A 19,663-nucleotide genomic window follows, 5' to 3' on the forward strand; every position below is an offset into this window, starting at 1 on the left:
AATGTGAAACCAGTCAAGACTTTAGGGCAAAGATATAGAAATATTTATTTTATAGGGTTTACTATTGAAATCAAAATTATTTGTATCAATATACTCAACACCATGCACATCAAGTCCAAATATTTAGCTAAACGTTACAATCTTAATGTTTTTTGCTCATGTATACTCGTAGGATTATTGTACAATTTTAATATGAATCACATTGGATATGAACAAGCAGATTACTTAATGTATTCCCATAAAAATTTATAATTAACCTTAAAGTTTTAAGGTTACATGAAACAAACTAATTGAAAGTTGAAAAATCATTTGACCTGAAGTTGAGTTCTCAAGAGCAGCTTACCAGTTTCCATTTAATTTTGAGGTATAAAAAATTCAAGCAACACAAGATGATACAATTACATCTCCAGCAATATGCTGTTTACAGTTTGCAGTTGAACCGTCCTTAAGCTTTCGAAGTGCCACCGTGATCCCTTTCAACATGCTCTACAAGCGCAACTGGATCACGAAACCCTTTACTACACTTGGGGCAGACATCGATCGACATCTTAAAAACTCGAGATTGGTTGTTCCTTTCATGTACCTTCTCCACATGGTCCACCAATGTTGTAACTGAGGAAAACTTCGCTCCACATTGTGGGCACTCCTCTACTTGCCCTGCATTCCCATTGCTGCCGCCACCGCTGCTGCTCAGCCCAACTCCGTCCCTTGCAATTTGCAACTTTTGACTTATTTCACTGCCCAATTTGGTCATACCTGCTTCAGCTGAGGCTCGAACAGTAGAAGCTGCATTAAGAAAACTTGTAGCCCACTTGGATGAAGATGTTGCAGGAGCTTGGTTGGTTTTCGATTCTTTTCTACTCCTGCTTAAAAGACCCATAAATGGAAAACCTGGGTCGGATTTCTTAGGTCCGGGACATTTGTGATCTGGCCCAAAACGGTGCTTTAAGCAGTGGTCTAGAGTACAGTCCCTACATTTGATTGTGTTTGAGAATGTTAAAACTTCCCTGCAGCCTGGAACTGGACATTTTTTCTTCTTTGTGACTTTGTCATAATTTGAAGGATCACATTCAGTATTAACATGCATTTCCCAGGTGATGTTTGGATCTTCATCTGGAATCAGGCGAACTCCTTTAGCACATAACGGACAAATGACAACGGTAACGTCTTTTTTATCAGCTTTTGGACAGTGATGTTTAATGTAGCTTCTATGTTCCAGGCAATATACCTGTTGAAAGATTTTTCACATTTTACAAGAATGAAAAAGAGAAACTTCACTTAAAAGATTTTAAAAAATAATTGGCTGGAAATCAACAATCCATTACACAGAAAATCATTCAAAACAAGATCCAAGCTTTTGGTTGATATGAATCCCTTGGAAGTTTTGCTTGTTCCAGGAACAAAACAAAAGAAACTACAGAGCAATATCTCAAGCAGGGTTGCAATAGAAGAGCACTCCAGTTCTCACCTAATCTTAGCCAACAAATAATTATAATAGCTTATCCATCATCGAAAATGATTAGATTGGATACTGAACCAATATTAGTTACTAGTTAGACTAATTGCAGATGATTCTTGCTTTTGCTACTCAAAGTAAATGATATTTTTGACGATTTAGATATAAAAAGGTAAATTTCTTGAATTGGCATAACCGTCCTACGTATTAAATGGAATACAGTGATTTACTTTGGAGGGAAAGAAACAGCAGGATTTTCAGTCGGACCAAGCAGAACAAGGGCAGATTGCTGGAGCTAATTAGAAAAACTGTTTCCCTGTGATTGCATACTCTTTATAAGATTAGAATTGATTCTATCAACTTAGCATTGTATAGGAATTGGAAGTTAAATGCTGAGTTTTTTACTTAAATGTAAATAACAGGACACTGTAAACTTGGATCTAATTCCGAGTTTCATTCCAGTAATTTTCACATGGTCAATCAATTTCATTTAGCTTTACCTTTTCAGAAACTTAAGTCAAAACCAAATAAAATCACAACCAGAAATAGCCTAAATTGTGTGCGAATTATCTAAATCTAATACTCTCTAACACATATAGGCAGTATAACGTATAAATCCTTATGTACTGATTTTATTTTTTGGGTCCATAGGAAACACACAGGGAGATTGCCAATATAAATCTAAAGTATAAAGCTGCAAAGGGTTCAAAAGAACAAGATATGGAAGCTAACAGGAACATATCAAAAGGAATCAATTAATATAAACATTGGGAAAAAAGGGGGGGGGTGAATTGAAATGCAGTGATATGAAGGTAAAGCAAGGTCCAAGAGATAGAAAAAGAAAGAAGAAAAGGAATACCAGGTGGCAACGATCGCAAGTGAAAGGCAAGAAGTCGATCTGTTTACAATCTTCGACGGAGCAATGCTTTCCAAGATCAGGGAATTGGGGAGTTCCCATTCTAATTCAATTACCCCCAGCTGAATCAAACTGCAAAAATATAGTATTAGTATATATGGGGATAAGATTAGAAGAAGAATTAAGTTTTGGTTTCTTTTTGGGTTTCCCGAGATTTGCCGCGAGGATCCCGTCGGCCGTCGGAAAATCTTCTAAATTCCGCGTATTCAGAAAGCGGAATCGAAAGCAGAACAAAAAAGTCGTCGAAGCTTCGTCTCGTATTCTTTTTCCAAGTCAAAAAAGAAAGTAGGACTAGGAATGTAAAACAAACATGGGCGGTCGGATTTTGTTTCTTTGGGCCGCCTAAGCCTTCACGTCCGCCGCATATGATCTCATTACTTCTGATGTATGAATATATGTTTTGGGCAGTCACCAGCTTAGCCCATTTCCAAAATGGAGAAAGCTATTTGTTGGAATCAACATGCCATAGGCCCAATTTGATTTAAATAACAACATTCCAATCCACTCCTTCACACTTGGGAGGAAATATACTCCAGACTAGTGGTTCAACCCAAAGACCAATTTTAAATTGAGAGGATTTAAAAAATATATAAACTTAAAAAATGGGCTCGAACAGAAAATAATGCCCGTTTTTGGGTCTCAGGTGAGGTTTTTTTACTCGAGTTTGGCTCGGCCCAAATTTGGAAAAAGAAACTCTGTTGTTTTGTTGTTTTTTCACTGTTTTGCTATCATTTCACTATTTTGTTGTTATTATTTGGATATTGTATAACTCCCGTTTTATTATTAATTTTACTACTATTTTGAAGGCATTTGCTTGTTAAATTGCACCTATATTAGTGTTATTTAAGTATAAAGACTTTTTTTATAAAAAAAATTTAATTTGTTGGGAAATATTTATTTTATTATTTTTTGTGTTTTATCCGAGCCGAGCTTGGACAAAAATTTAGGCTCATTTTTTAGGTTGAACCTATCAATCGAACCTAGAATTTTATTAGAGTCCAAACCTGATCCATAGACAACTCCAGTCAAGATTGCAGCAGTCATTAAATGATAAAAAAAAAACCTTATCCATTTAATCCACCATCCATAAATTTGATAATAGATAAAGAAAATAATTGAATGGGATTACTTCAACCAGTTAGAATTATTAAAAAAGAGAATTGCACAAACTGCTTAAATAGATTAGTATTTTTTTTCTATCAAGTGATTCGACATTGTTATTTGATTTCTAATCCTTTCTTAAAGTTTCCAATCCAGATAACGTCATTGATTTTTTTCCCTTTCCCTCTCTCTGCATTAACGCATGATGTGGTCAGGCTGGCTGAGGCGAAGGCATTGGGTCAAGTGACTCTTTTACCTGCTTTATGCCTGTCTTTGTCTTTGTGCATTTTGACAAACTACACAACTGATGAGTGGGCTCAGGACCAGGGGGAACCCTAAACACCGAGACCCAAATATTATTATTAATATTGTAAAGTTCCCTACTTCTACAAGACACAACAAAATAGCTAATAACTAGGAAACTCTCAATAACCTAAACTACTTGCGCATTTCATCTTGGGACTCTCATTCTTTAACATTCACATGTGATACCAATAGCAACAAATTGGGAACACAAAAACGACTACAATTTAAATAGAATAATATACAAAGCAGATAAAAAGTAATGAAAAGCTGGACGAGAAATAATCACAGCAAAGAAGATCCAATGTGCCCAAAATTGAGACTGCAAATGCCTTTTTCTATTTATTTCTGGAATCCTATCCTATTTCCGTCTTTCCCACCTTCAAATATAGTGTTCCTTCTCTCTTCCAACCCAACAAACATCACTGCTCTCTCTTTCCTCCTCCTCCTCCTCTCAACTGTTTTTTAAGCCTTGGTAATCTGCTACTTCATTTGCTTTCTTGGCTTCATAGTCTGCTCACCTTTTCACCCTTCTTTACTCTCAATTATGTTTCATGGTCTGCTCACCTTTTCACCCTTCTTTACTCTCAATTATCTCTCTCTTTTTTTCCCTTTTACTTACATGTATGCAGGCTTTCCTTGAGTGGTCCTTGAGTTCAGTCTTACACCGTTATTCAGTAACCAAAATAGAAATACAAAGTGTATGAGCATTTAGTTCAGTTTCCATTGTCACCGTAGATATGGAAGCAGGGTCAAACAATCAATATGTACCGGTAGTTGAGGTGCCACCCACAGTGAGGGAACCAAGTCGCTATTCGCATCGATCCATCGAAACACTGATCGTAGTGCTGGCAGCCATAACTATCATAGGTGTTATTGCAGGGATCATTGCTCGGCTATGTGGTGGAAGGCATTTCGGTGGAAATGGGGAGAACGACATTGAAGGATGGATAGAAAACAAGTGCAGAAGTTGCATTGATGGTGGAGTCCCCGCTGCAGTTCCACCTCCCAAAGAAGAACCAAAGCCAGCAAGAGAAGAGGAAAAGAAATGAAGATTTATACATACATGAAATGATTTGATGCAAGTGTAAGAGTTATTATTGATTACTTCAACTATATGATGTGGAACTGTTGTACTGAGAACACTATAATAGTGTATTAGCATGAACAGATAAAGGGGAACTCTCTTGGCAGTGTCTAACAACAAGTTATTACTGTATTCTTTACCATGGCAGCATCACAGGAGACTGCTTTTAATGGAAACTTAAATCATGCATGTTACCAGTTTAATTACCCCTGTGATTTATTTACATGTTATTCTTAGCTAAAGTGGTAGAGAGGTTAGGTCTTAACTCAAGATATCAGGTCCCTCTCAACCATCCTACCAAAAAGCCATCAATGACATTTTTCATATGTGCTATATGTTGGAAATAACTTTAGAATAAATTCTTAGCCCGGAAATCATGCGTGCATGCTTCCTACCATATCTACAGTGGTCAAAAGGCATTGCAACAGCAAGGCACAAAGGAGGCCACCATCTGAAAAAGCATATCATATACTCTAGTAATTACAGCCTTTTGAATTTAAAACTCAATGTTGCTTTTCCAAAAGCTAATATTTCACAAGATTTTATGAGATCCGACCATGAAAACTTACCGTTGCTACTTTTTCATAAAGAAACAAAATGATACTAAAAGCATCATGTAAAACATGTTCATCCGATCAAGCAATGTCCAAAGCTTGATTGATCAAAGGACAAGTGATTACCTTTAGCAATCTGTCATGTTTTTAAGCTTTGCTTTCACTGCTACATTTGCAATCATAGCTTACCCCCACAAGCTTAACCTTTCCCTTTTTATGCTTTACTTTCATTGCTACCTAATATAGGGAAAAACTCGGGCAGGATTTCTACCCTTGCACTCAATGTTATGTAACGCTGATGAATCTGTTTTAAATTTAGGAATGGTTGAGAGAACTTTGAATAAAATTATTTTCCTGCAGATGCAGTACTCCTCATGTTTAAAGACCTAAATGCATGGATATACTCTATGTTTTTACAATTATGAATGGTTTAAGTGGATGGATTGAGATTGCACTTGGGTGACTTATGAGTTTAAGTGTTTAATTTAAATGATTCGTCCGGTTGCCATCATTGATTAGAGTTAGGTTCTTTTAATTACCAACGCTGTTAACGGATCAAATTGTGGAAGTGTCTTTTGGGGTTATTCCTTCAGAAAAAGTTTATTGTTAGGTGGTTCCTAAAGTCGTTTTCAGATGTAATTGAAGGTAAAGAGGGAAGATTTCGCGAGACTTTGCTTGGCAAACGAGTCGATTATTCGGTACGTTCTGTCATTGTTGTTGGCCCCTCACTTTCATTACATCGCTGTGGATTGCCTCGCGAAATAGCAATAGAGCTTTTCCAGACATTTGTAATTCGCGATCTAATTAGACAACATCTTGCTCCGAACATAGGAGTTGCTAAGAGTAAAATTCGGGAAAAAGGGCCGATTGTATGGGAAATACTGCAAGAAGTTATGCGGGGACATCCGATTAAGGAAATTGGTGGTTGAGACATCCTTGATCACTATAACTAGCTTAGCAGTGAGTGAGAAAACATCCATAATATGTGATTAATTCTAAGACCGAGACTGATGTTGTACCCGAGGATAGAATATTCATCAATTGAGTTTATTTTATTTGATTTCGAAATCAATTTTCATTTACTTATTTAATTTAGTATTACTTTAACCCTTTTATTTATTTTACGCAAGATTGCAAGAGTCATGGGCATGAAATTGCTCAAGTGTCCTGGTTGTGAGAAATTCGAACACGGTCAAACCAATCCCTATGGGATAGACCTACTCTTTATATTATGATTTTTATATTTTGTTTTTAGACGTAGAATTTATTTTTGGTGGATTTGTGTACAATTTTCGAATCTACCAAAAATAAAATCTACTGTCGAATCTACCAAAAATAAAACTTACTTGAAAGATGAATTAGTGGAAAATTACAAGTAGTGTTGTATCCACAGACACCGGTGATAATTTTATTTCTTTAACAAACAAGTAAAATAAAAATAAATAAGGCAGTTTAGAATTAAAATTAAAATTAAAAGTAAATTAGCGTTAAAATAAATAATAAAACAAAAAATAAGAAAACAATGAGGGAAAACTTTAGTCAAAGTAAATTATTCAATTGATTCAAGGGCTTGATCATTAATGCAAAGATGAATTTCAATGTTCTTTAATAAATTAGTTATAGTCACCGATGATCGCCTAGTAACCTAATTTATTTTTACCTTCTCAATAATTAATACAATCACCATTAACTACTTCTCTTATTGACTAACAACCTTATAATGATCGGTTCAGAATTTAATTTACCAATAGCCTTAAGAACGAAAGAGACACAATTCAAACCAACAAACAAATTATCAAAGTTTATTTAAGTTAGATTGCATGTCCTTACTATACAAATAATCATGTAGTGGTCACAAATATTAGCAATTAATCGATCGACCAGTTATCTATTGACAAAACAATCATTCTAAGCTATCAAATACCAGCCGACTATTTAACAAACCTGAACAATTGTGATTAAACAAGAAAACATGCAAATACTAAGGATCAAAGAAAGATTAAAAGCAATTCGATCTCACAAACTTGTAGAATCAAACTTCGAATATTACTTCAACTAGAAAAAAGGGTTTAGAAAGCCATAAAATAAAGAAAACAAGATAAAACTAATAACGACTAGGTCTGAATCTTCTAATATTTAACTTAATCACGTTTATTTATAGGACAAAAATAATATAATGGAGAAAATATAAAAGTGACCTTAATTAAATAAGTAAGAACTTTTTTAGGTTTTATTTTTACTATTTTATGTTAAACATTCACGCCATTTTGGACGTCTTTCTAATATTTTTGGGCTTTTGTGAAATAATTTTAGATAAATCTTTCAATTCTCTTCAAACTGGTTTATTATGAACCTAATCTAAGTTATGGTCAAAATGTTAAAATGGTACTATTTTCAAAATCCAATCACAAAAGTTGCTAAAATTAAAATTCCATTCTCTCTTATTATTTTCTAAATTAATAATGAATAAAATATAAATTTAAATAAAATAATTAATAACATAAATAGTATAACAGAACGAAAAATATCACAAATAATAGAAAATTACGGCGATTGGTGATCCCACTAACTGTGGACTAAATACTATGTGGTGGCCATATGATATCTTGAAAGGTGGGCTCAACAAGTCCTTATCAATATTATTTCAGGATATGCTACACATTGATGGAATCTACTCCTCTACGCAGCTACCATTTAGGGGTCCGCCCCAACCTAATCTCTACTTCTAGTAGCCCTAGTGCACGACACTAAAGTAGTGACCCCTCTTGACATTTCGTTAGGTTTATTCACATCTTCTAGGGATACATCTTGCTCAACCTCTTCAGGTTTAAAGCTTATTAAGCATGGAAAGGAACTAAGAGCACCTTTAAAATCTTAACTTCGCAGAGTTGTTTTTACTGCAACACCACCAAAAAGATGCCCAAGGCATTCCAATGGCAACCTCACCAGAATTCATCGTCACGGCCTAAAGCCCCTTGTTCTCCAATGTGTCAACTATAACAAATTAAGGGAGCGAAAGCTCGCCAAATTCTCCTTAGATTTTTCCAACAAAATGAAGCTCCAACCGAAAGGTATCTTCATCACAATAATCGAGGAGCTACCCCCTCCTTGATGCCGAGGGAATGGACTCAGTCCTACTTTGCTCTAATGGTACTCTTCAAGTGACCTCGAGGGATGCGAGACAAAGACACAAGTAAATCTCCCAAATGCTCCCCTATGTAGTGGACTATGGTTATCTCCCTACTATCAATTAAGTGACTCGCCATTTTTGATCTCCCTTGTGCAGCAGACTATGGTTATCTCCTCGCCATTAATGAAAATGCTCACCATTTTAGTTCTCCCTTGTGCAGTGGACTACAATTATCTCGACATCAACGAAGTTGCTCTCCACTTTAGTTCTCTACACTGAAAAAAAGATCATTCCTTAGTTCTCCCAAATAGATGCAGATGCAAGACTTAAAACAGAAACTATGCAATCACCATCGTCAACACATTTTAGGGAAGACTTGATGGGGGAAATGGGGTATCGGCTAATAAATAGCAATAAGGATACCGTATGCCCATCCTCTGACAAGTAATCAATTGAAGGATTACTTGGCACCACAACACCACCCCAAATGCAGTTCAAGTCTCGCACACAGAAGCTTACAATGCACCAATAAGAAAGCAAAAGCAAAAGCAAAGGTGCCTTATAGGCACCTAGCCTTTTCAGGCAAAACCACCGCAGAAAAAGAAATAGCAAGCAAACACCATAAGCATAAAATAAATTGAATTCAAATTTATATATCAAATCAAATATAAAAAGCTCCCCTTCAAGGAAACAACTTATGAGCACATTTGGCAAATGCGTTGAGTATTTCTTAAATCATCCAACATGACCTCCCTACGTCACATAACATGGTTCACCGCATAAAAAAAAAGATATTGCGAGCCACATGTATTACCAACCCAACACATGCATATATATAAACAAAAATAAAACACCAATATATGCTAAAAGCAAAAAACAATGGTATGCAAAAAGAAAAAAAATGTTATTAACTTGTAAAAAAATGATTCAAGGGGAATCAATAATATTAACAATGTTTCCAGTAGGGTGGACACCCGCAACTTCCTCGATGAGTAAAGTAGTGCCATCATCAATAGCTTGGGGAGTAGAAGGCAGATGATAAAGTACACTAGAGTTTGATAGCTGAGGGATTATACATGTCAACTCCGGGCAAAACTCTCTAATGGCGGTAAGATTAAACATCGCTTACATCAAAAGGATCATGGTTCAATTGAAGATGCAACGTTGTCAAGTCTTGGATGAAATAAACTTGCTTCCCTTTATCAATCTCCCCCTTTAAAATAACAGCCTAACATTAGTATCTTGCTCAGCAAATTGCTCCTTAAGGGATTCCTTCCCCCTTTGCCATTCACTTTTCAAGATTCGGGGCTTGCTGAAGATAACAATCGTTCAACTCTAGCATCCTTCTCGCGTGATCTTCCTTGACATCCAAGCTCCATTGAAGGTGTTTAGCCTCCTCCACTTGCAGCTTTTTCCTTCACCAAAGCCTCTTTCACTGAACATTTGTTGTGAATGAGTGGTCAAAATTCTCCAATAGCTTATTCATCTCCAGGTTGGCCTTAACCTGTATATCATATGATCACCTTAACTTGTCAAAAAAAAGCCATCCAAGCCTCACAATCCTTCTCAACTAGTCTTTCTCCCAAGTCAACCTATGGATATCTGATGACTTCCTAGTGTACTCTTAAAATATATCAACTTTAAACATAGTTCATTCCCAGGGTCGTAACCATGAAAATTGAGTTTAATTCACAACTTTGTTTAACCAACTCTAGAAGTACCAATTAAGGATGGTAGTCAATGCTAACATTAAGAAAGGATATGAAGGAATAAAAACTAACAAACTAAATTAAAATAGTAATCTCAAAGTTAACTTCTAATTAGATATAGTTAATGGAGTGTAACGAATGAATTAATGATATAACACTTGGCCTTTAGGATAAAAGATCCACACCCCTTGTTGATTTCTTGACAACTAAGTTTCTTATTTACTAATTAATAAATTTATTATTATTGTGTTTTAACAAAATTCTACAAATATTCAAAATACATTATTATTCCAATCTTGATGATTTAGTTAATTATTTATTTGGTTTATTATGTACTACACATAGGTAAGTAACATCATCTGTTTAATGAAGAAAATTTGCAGCCCTTATGACATTAGACATGGGGATAACAGATAAATTTGTTTGCTTAACCAGCTTGATGGTGAATGAGGATTTATCCTGTAGAACGTAAACAAATCTCACGATGTAGGAATTTAATTTTATTCATAAGACAGACAGATATACGTAATTAGATTTTACAACAATGTTATTACAGTATATCCCCTATCAAATAAACAATCTGCCTTGTCTATATTTCTAAATAAGACGTTTTGTTGTTCTTCAAATATAGTACTAATTTACAGAATCAGCCTAGTCATTGTAATGAGAAACAATCTCAGTAGCTTTGTAAGTGAGTCCTCCAAGCACTTCTAATCCCATGTAAACCTGAAATAATTAGCAAATCATAAGACAGTAAGGGGAAATGAAGGATCTCAAGCGCAACAAATGAAGCAATTGTCTCACCTAAAACTGATTTCTTCATTTCTCCATATCTGTAAACAAATAATCTATGATTCTACTATTGACACACATTTATATATATAGTATATCTATTATTCCACATGTGAAGGCCAATTTAACATTGTGGGAAAACAGTTCCCTTTTCAGTCAATTTAACATTGTTGCAGATAGCTTTGGCAGTTCTATCTCCTTGTTCCTGTAACTTAACATTTTGCAGCAAAATTTCTTGGCAAGGATGAGTCTTGCTGCAATCAAATTTGATTGCTACTTCAGAAGCACTAGTCCCATTGATGTTCTTATACACCACATCTTTCACTTGAACTGCAGAGCTCTGCACAAATTCAACATAATCGAGTTCATATACATTAGAGTCAATAGTAGATTACTCTTTTGCATACATAAACAAACACTTAGCATAGGTTTGCGTCACCTGTTCTTTGCATGGTTTATCTTGGTCACAATAGTTTTGGTCTATGATGATGGGGTTGCTGACGTTATTCATTTCAATGTTCTGGAATAAGATGTTGCTTGCACTTCCTGACCCGCCCTGCTCATCATTAATCATACAATATTGAATCTTAATGCCATCAGAGTTATTAAAACACATCTTGAATGGATATCGTAGATATTATTTAGAATGCTTCACTTGCCTGCCATGTCTTGATCCTCACACCATTTGTGGTTCCAGAAAGCTTAGCTCCATCCACAGTCACACCCGAGACATAAGCCTTTGAACTTTTAGATCCCAAGCTCCCAATACTGGCCTCCCATCATAACAATCGGATAGATGTAAGTAACGTATATAGAAACATTGTAAATCTAAAAAAGAAAAAAGGGCGCTAAAGTTTAGGGTTAAAGACCTGATTCCATGACCAGGGCCACAAGTTATGTCCATGGCTTGCACATTTTTGGATCCACTTACAATGGAGATACAATCGTCACCTTCAGTTAAAAACGTTAAAAAAAAAAAATCAAGTCAAAATCAATATAGAATAATAATAATAATAAATTGTAGAATTTTGGGTGGGATTCTGTTAAAGGTGTCCATGGGCCAAGACCATATGTGATTGTTCAAGCTTGGTCCATGTACAGTACCTGTTCCTATTACAGAATTTGTGATCCATATGTTTTGAGTACGAGTGACATGAATCCCATCGGTGTTGGGGCTGCTCTCTGGGGCTGCCACCGTAAGACCAGAAGCTTGAACACCGTTGCATTTTTCAAAAGAAACATGAATTTGTTGTGCATCTTGGATGTTCAAGTTTTGAACTTTCAAGTTTTTGCTATGGTAGAAGGTGAGAGCCTGAAACCACAGTTTTTATTTTACACCATCATAATTATGTTATAATTAAAATTTTTCGAGCTCGTATTTAATAGAGTGACAATAAAACTTTTTTTAACTTCACTAGACTCATGTTTCATTTCTCAGTCTTTCTTGCAACTTTAAAAGCTGGATGATAAAAGAAAAAACGACTCATTTTAACCTACCGTTGGTGCATCCTTGCATGGCTGCAAAACAATAAAAGAAAAGAAATAAATAATAATTAAACAGTTGGTAAGAGAAAGGAAGAGCATAAATAAAACTTGAAGCAAATATTTAGAAACTTTTGGAGGTTGGGGGGGGGGTAAGCTTACAAGAGTTTTATTGATTTTGCAAGAGTTTTGCCACCATATCTTCCCATTACCATTAATATTTCCAGTTCCACCACCTTCAATTAACAGATTATTAATACTATCAAAGATAAGCCAGTGCTTTGTATCTTCCTTGTAGTCTGACATATCATCAGATGCTTCCATGCTTCCATATATCTGCAATTTTGGTTGAAATATTGGATTATGATCCATCATTGGCTTGGCTTTGAAGTTGAGGGGCATAACTAAATTAATGGGGAGGGGGGGTTTCAACCTCACCTGGATTGTAAGATTGGAATTGCAGGGACCTGAAAATCTAATAGGCTTGAGTTGATAGCGTTGTCCTTGAGGCACCTCAAGCACAACTTCACCCTTGGACGAACAAGCTTCTTCCCAAGCCTTCTCAAATGCCTGAAACCATCATTGATTATCACATAAAACACCCTTTGAATTTTATGAACGCTATATATGAACTTTCACATCTATATAGATATTTCTGTGTGATCTAACCTGAGTGTCTTGAGTGGCATCACCGGTGGCTCCAAAATCATTGACATTAACTGTTTTAGTTGATGGTGCTGATGTGACACCTAACTTCTGGAGCTGGCTAATAACTTGAGTCCTTTGTGAGATCAAATCCTTAAAGTGCCCATCATCAATGGTGGTGGTGAAATACGAAGGGTAGGCTTGTGGATCATATCCAGCAGATACAAGGTCTTCAAAGTAATTATAAGAGGGAGGAGGGGGGTCCTTTTCCAAGGAGTTGTAACGTGAGAATAAAGAGAAAATGGTTATGAAATATAGGACGACTACTTGTCTAGTTTGTCCATCCATTTGTATCTTGTTTTGTAAGAGAAAAGAATAAAAGAAAAAGAAATATGCTAATCTGATGAAAGGTAGGGGAGAATTGGTATGGTTGTGAGTTAGTTTAATGATGAGATTCTATATTTATAAAGAAAAAAAGAAATACTAAGAGAAGGGAGATTGCTTGGTGTCTTTGGGCAACACTCTTTGAGGTATGGTCTAAGATATGAGAGGTTGAGACGAAATAATCTCTGCCTTTTCTAACTCCAACATCATTCAATGTTGAAGATTAATAAAAACTGATTTGGTGGTAATCAAAGTCGGTTTAATTTTTGTTCATCTTAAATATTTAAAATTATATCGAAATTTAAAATCGTCTATTAGTACTTGGATTATTTGTATTAAAATATTGAATATTTTTTATTTCCATTTATTGTTGAATTATATATGTATGATGTACTTGGTGAACTTATGTTTGACAGATATACCGAAATATATGGATAAGCCAATCAAATGCTGATAAGGTCAGAAAGAAGAATGTACGTACGTTTGGCAATCTTAATCCATGAAATACTGAAATAAATTCTTTTAACAATTTAAGTGTAATAAATAATTGACTTTAAAAACAATTGATTGCATGACATTATAATGAACGAAAATGATACATACCAAGGTGAGATAACTCTTAGATACGTCCAATCTTTCACATGCCTTGTTTTGGGTGCTCATTTTATCTATAGTCAATTTTATCATCTTGTTAGGAAAGGTGGTGGGGTGAAATGGTGTTAAATGTTGGAATATTTGATTCTGTGTTTGATGTCTGAATACATTTAACTTTATTCTATCCACCTCGTTTCAATTTGATTTTTCGTAGTGCCAAATGTACGTTCTAGATACAACATTAGCTGCAATTAGACATCCGCTTTCATAGATGTTGAATATATACATTTATTCCTAGTCCACACTACTCTGTCTCAATTCGAGTTTCGCTAGTTGTTTCTGTTATTGTCAATTGCATGTGTCTCAGATGCAATGTTAATGTTATGCAGCTTATTTGTTTGATATTATAATTGAGAAGAGATTAGATCAAGGAAAGTTTTCAAGAGTCCTGGTGATATACTTACCTTAATTAAAGAGATACTAATTTTAAAGAAGTTAGAGTCAAGAAAATCTCTTTTATTTTATTCCATAATAAGAGGTTTACATGGAGTGGAATTTTAGAGATTCATTCGAATCGCACTTTTCATTTACAAAGTACTACAATGCATATATAAAGACATGTGTTTCGACTTTTGAAGAAGAATGAGAGAGCACTTATTTGCTCAATGTTGTTAGGATCGAACTTTTTTTACGAACCATTCTAAAGTGATCCTAGATTAATATATAAGAGTGAGATTGCAACTTGTTAATGTATAGGAGTAAGGTTGTAACTCTGTGAATGGGTTAAACTTAAATCATATTTATATATAGTGAATTACTCTCTTGGCAAGGCCCCATAAAGTATGGGAAGGTAAATTCAACGAACTCTCAATTTTTAATATTTGTAATCTTTTTAAATACAAGTAAATATTTAAAATTTGATGATTTTTGCAATACTATAAAACTATATATAAGGGTATTGTGCAATACGAAATATTAGAAAATTGCCTTACTATAAAAGTTGAAGGAAGGCTAATTTTCTGCCTACACAAGGGTAATTTTGGCAATTTAAAAATATTTGAGGGTTTTTTACTTTGTCCGGATGAAATAAAGTGTGATTCACATTTATTCATATAAATCTTAGATATTAATAATTTGATTTTGTTATGTTATTCATTGTATATAATTATATATTTTTATTTAGAATATTATAACTTTGCATATATTTTTACATATCAATAATTTAATTTCTTTGTATACATGTATGTTATTTTCTCGTGATATATCATGCTTCCACAATCTATCATAATGGTTCCATTTATATAATAAATTATGTGTTGTGTCTTAATTAATCTCATATTTTGTATAATTTGTTATTGTGGTTGAATTAAATAAAAAATTTATATGTTGGTAATGAATTTAAAATTTTATATAAATTTTGACACAATTATATATTTATATTACGATGGTGTAATTTTTGTAAAGCATGAAAAAGCTTAATTTCTTTGGGATTTTAGAGTTCTTCCTTCATGTCACGTCATCCCGATCATAAGTTATAATTTTAGTGGTCACCGTGGCATCCATGAAAAAATTAAGATTGTTTTTGATTATTTTTGTACAATTTTGAGTTAAGTAATTTTATTTTCATATAATTTTGAGCCATATTAAGCTCAAATTTTTTTTTAGTTTGGGTTTATAGATGTTGACATGCTTATACATAGTAATTCATAATTTATATAGTTTATCATAGTAATTCAATTTTAACTCTAAATTTGTCCGTGGATTAGGTCAAGCCTCATTTTCAAAAAACAATTTAAGCCTAAGCTTGTTTTTTGGTTGGCCAACCTAGTCCGGGCGAGCTGCTAGGCCCTTGGACAACTCTAGTCCTAGCCTATTCTCTTTATCAACTTAAAAGTATTAATGAGTTAGGTGGGTATATTTTGGTGGAAGAATTGGTGAGGAAAAAGGATAAAAACATACATGTTTTTATTTCTTTTGTGCTTCATTGTAAAAATTTGAGGGAAAAAAAGTTGAAAAAGAAAGAGCACTTAGAATAGAAAAAGGGAAATCAAAAGAAAATGTGCTTGTGCTTGATTGTTGAAAATCTTTTGTTTTACTTCTTCCTTTTTAAGTATGTTTTATCCTTGCAAATGGAGAAATAAGGGATTAGTGTAAAAAGGTAAAGTTGAAAAGAAAATATCGAGTCATCATTGGGAGAGATGGGAAATTAATATTTATTGCTTATTTTGATCATTAAGTGACTTGAGTCTAGGTCGAGCCTTTCTTATCAATTTCCTTAAATTACCCTACCTTGACCTAAGCCCAACTACAAGCTTTAAAGACTTGGTGACTCTATTACATATTGGAACTGGTTTAAGGGAGAAAGGAAGAGTAATGAGTTTATTTTCATGATGTCCATGTACTTATTGTTTATTACATTTCTAATGTACTGATGAGATTGCACAGGTGTAATTTGCACACACTTATATACAAAAGCTTCAATGTTTTAGTACTTTCAAGCTATGTGAGTTTTTTAAAAATCATCTGTGACATTAACAACATCCTCTTCAGACATATTCAAGGAGTTAAGTTAGTGATAATGTTACTTTGATTTGTCTTCATAACTTTGTATTTTGTTCATTGGATTGATGCCAAGTACCTTAGGTTGAATTTGCATTTAATGTCTTGATTTGCTTGAGGTCAAGAAAAAGTTTTAAGTGTAGGGTATGATGAGTGCTCATAATATTTATATTTTTAGGCCTTTCCACTTAGTTTGTTTTATTCTAAAGAAACATTTCAAACATTTAGAGTAATTTTTATTATTTGCATTATTTAGATTTTCATTATATTTTATTTGTTTTTAGGTATTTAGAATTTAATAAGTGTTTTATGACTTTTTCATAGGTTAAATTGAATTTAGAACACAAGATCGAGCACGAAGGAAGGAAAAAGAGGAAGTGAAAATGAAGAAAAACGAAGTCGAGCATGATAGATTAAAGAATAAACCAGGGGAGAGTGCAACAAGATTATGGCTTAACCTAATAAGTGATACCGAACTCACTAAGATATATACAAATTATGAGACTACTTATAAGATATACACCAACTTAGGTAGTGGGAGATCGATGATAGTAACAATCAACAATTTAATTAATTCCTATATACCAACTTAGGAATTCCTTAGATGCTTGTAAGCTATACAACAATTGAGAATACCTCCACCTCAATGATCATCTTAGTTATGAACCTTAAATTCATTAATAACTGAAATAGATTATTAAATTTCACTAATCAAGATTTCTTCACCACTACATCCCCGTGAATTTTCATTAACAATCACTTTCAATTTACTTTTATTGTTTTAGTTACATTATTAGTTTAGTAAAATCTTATTTCCTTAAGTTTTAGTTAATTCTAAATTTAGCAAGTAGTTAGTTTAATTAATTAAATTGTATTAGCTATTTGTTCATTCTCTATGTGGGTTTGATCCTCAAAATGTTTTCTTTAATGGAATTGTTTTGTTTTAATTTTATTACTTGGCAACAATCTTGTATACTTACAAGTAGATGGGAAAAATAGTTACTCTTTTAAGCTTTAAAAGTATTTATCTTATTTTATTATTATCTCCATCATCATTTTTAGCACACCACTAACCTACTAGTTATCTATTGCTAACTAGATACACAAGTGTTGATTCAACATTTGGTGTAGACGATAATGAGGTTAAACTATATTGAACTTCAATAATAGCAAAAAACAAAAAAAAAATCATCCTAGAACAAAATCATCAAGAATCATTGGTTACTTGTAACCCAATATTTATCCATCATATCTACTTTCCTTCATTTAAATAGATGAAGAAGTTGATGATAGATATCACCAATGAAAACAAATAAATTTGTAAATATCACTATAAAATCAATAAGAAAGCATCAACTAAACCACACAAAAATATATGTAAACAAGTGAAATGATGAAAAGAAAGAAAAATTGAAAAGGATGAGAGAAATGGAGATGAGTTATATTTATACAATTGGTGTGTCGGAAGAGTAATTAGCACTAACAGCATTCTTAACTAATTCTCAACAAATTTCAACTAAAGAAACAAACTTTCAACTATATGATAATATTAAATAAACTATAACAATAGCAACAAACTAACTAATTCTTAAACTTAAACAACAATGTTTAACACATATTATATTACCAAAATATATATAGATAGATAAATAACTATATCAAAAGATTCATGTATTAAAATTATTTATCTATTATTATAAATTTATCTAATATTTCTATTGTGTATTAAAAGTGCCCATACATAACAAAATACTAAAGTGTAATTTATATTGTTTTAGGACTCTAGTACTTAGGTTGTATGGTAATTAGTTACATGATAATATTTAAGAGTTAAGCAAATGTTGTTTCCATGCATTTTGGTTATTAAGGGTTGTCACAATTTATGATTTTTTTTTATATAATAGGTTATAGTTTGAGCATAATATTATTCGGGTCGAAAGTGGTATTCAGATAAAACTCTTTTAATAATGTCCAGTACTCAAGGATTCGAATTTAATCCAAATATCTGGAGAATAAGTCTACTTCCACTTCTTTCAACTATTTGTTGGTTTATAATTTTCTTTTTGTGGTAGAAATTTATGGTGAGAATAATTTTACTTGCAACCAAAATTTTGTGGTGGGGTATTGATATGGTTACTTGTTGGTCAATAGTTTTTTGAGTCAATATGTAGTTTGTTCCTTCAACTTGTTCAAAAGTACTTAGTTGCTACTTGAACTTATATTCTGCCACCCAAGTTGGTACCTCCGCACTAACATCGTCACTTTATTCTGACGTGACATTGATGGCCAATTCAATGGTGACATGTGGTAGCCTCTCAGTATGACATGTGGTGGATATAAAATAAACAATCTTTTAAAATATATAAATTAATAAAAAATATTTTTTTTTTCAAATCAATAATAAATTTGGACATACAGTTGTCCATATACATCTGAAGTTGGACATCCATTTGTCCAAATTCATTTTAGATACATTTTAGTAAGTTTATATTTTTTATTTTTTATAAAATACTTTTTAGGTTACTATCATTTTAAAAATATATATAAAATATAAATTTATAAAAGTATATAATAAATATATATATATAAGTTTACAGTATATAATATAAATAAAAATTTAAATTCTTTTATAAATTTATAAAATTTATAAATTTATAATATATATATATATATAAAGAACTAAACATCTACAATTAAGTTGGATAACCATCTTTCTAGGTTCATTCTTGATGTAAAATATTTTTATATATTTTTATTACTTTATTTATTTTAAAATTTTACATATTTTTAATTTCAAAATAATAATACCTTGATATTTTATAATAATAAAAGTAAAAACATATAAACTAGCTAAAAAATACATCCGGAATGAATCTAGACAAATGGGTATCTAAATTGAAATATATCTCGCAATTATTTGTACAAGTTCATTCTTGATGTGAAAAAATTAT

General features: G+C 32.9%; 3 protein-coding genes across 4 annotated transcripts; 1 reads left to right on the forward strand and 2 right to left on the reverse strand.

Moving 5' to 3' along the window:
• Positions 1–320: 320 nt before the first annotated feature.
• On the reverse strand, positions 321–2,661 carry LOC105799498 (zinc finger AN1 and C2H2 domain-containing stress-associated protein 11). Its single transcript, XM_052621494.1, has 2 exons — positions 2,316–2,661; positions 321–1,228 (listed from the first exon to the last, which is right to left on the reverse strand). Exons 1-2 carry the CDS (start codon positions 2,412–2,414, stop codon positions 446–448), a joined length of 882 nt encoding a protein of 293 aa, XP_052477454.1. The 5' UTR covers positions 2,415–2,661; the 3' UTR covers positions 321–445.
• Positions 2,662–4,016: 1,355 nt separating this feature from the next.
• Positions 4,017–5,105, forward strand: LOC105799500 (uncharacterized). Its single transcript, XM_052621372.1, has one exon. The coding sequence runs from the start codon at positions 4,517–4,519 to the stop codon at positions 4,826–4,828; it is 312 nt and encodes a 103-aa protein (XP_052477332.1). The 5' UTR covers positions 4,017–4,516; the 3' UTR covers positions 4,829–5,105.
• Positions 5,106–10,743: 5,638 nt separating this feature from the next.
• Positions 10,744–13,604, reverse strand: LOC105799502 (polygalacturonase). 2 transcript variants are annotated; one of them, XR_008188677.1, is made up of 10 exons: positions 13,200–13,604; positions 12,969–13,100; positions 12,693–12,866; positions 12,546–12,566; positions 12,153–12,360; positions 11,918–11,999; positions 11,708–11,816; positions 11,488–11,604; positions 11,061–11,388; positions 10,744–10,982 (listed from the first exon to the last, which is right to left on the reverse strand). XR_008188677.1 is itself a non-coding variant. In XM_052620698.1 (9 exons), the coding sequence occupies exons 1-9, from the start codon at positions 13,521–13,523 to the stop codon at positions 11,173–11,175; spliced, it is 1,383 nt and encodes a 460-aa protein (XP_052476658.1). In that variant the 5' UTR covers positions 13,524–13,604; the 3' UTR covers positions 10,744–11,172. The 2 variants fall into 2 exon arrangements, 1 of the variants encoding a protein (XP_052476658.1); XM_052620698.1 differs by having other exon boundaries at positions 10,744–11,388.
• Between the last annotated feature and the right edge of the window lie 6,059 nt (positions 13,605–19,663).

The sequence above is a fragment of the Gossypium raimondii genome, chromosome 9, assembly GCF_025698545.1.
Source record: "Gossypium raimondii isolate GPD5lz chromosome 9, ASM2569854v1, whole genome shotgun sequence".
In the NCBI taxonomy this organism is placed as follows: domain Eukaryota; kingdom Viridiplantae; phylum Streptophyta; class Magnoliopsida; order Malvales; family Malvaceae; genus Gossypium; species Gossypium raimondii.

What these genes read in the sequence shown, in the direction of transcription:
- LOC105799498 (XM_052621494.1), bottom strand. Translation starts at nt 2,414, where the DNA reads ATGGGAACTCCCCAATTCCCTGATCTTGGAAAGCATTGCTCCGTCGAA. An exon ending in CTTGCGATCGTTGCCACCTG is followed by an intron (nt 1,229 to 2,315) that starts GTATTCCTTTTC and finishes ATCTTTCAACAG; the next exon opens with GTATATTGCCTGGAACATAG.
- LOC105799500 (XM_052621372.1), top strand. Translation starts at nt 4,517, where the DNA reads ATGGAAGCAGGGTCAAACAATCAATATGTACCGGTAGTTGAGGTGCCA.
- LOC105799502 (XM_052620698.1), bottom strand. Translation starts at nt 13,523, where the DNA reads ATGGATGGACAAACTAGACAAGTAGTCGTCCTATATTTCATAACCATT. An exon ending in GCAAAATCAATAAAACTCTT is followed by an intron (nt 12,567 to 12,692) that starts GTAAGCTTACCC and finishes ATTGTTTTGCAG; the next exon opens with CCATGCAAGGATGCACCAAC. An exon ending in AAATTCTGTAATAGGAACAG is followed by an intron (nt 12,000 to 12,152) that starts GTACTGTACATG and finishes TTTTAACTGAAG; the next exon opens with GTGACGATTGTATCTCCATT.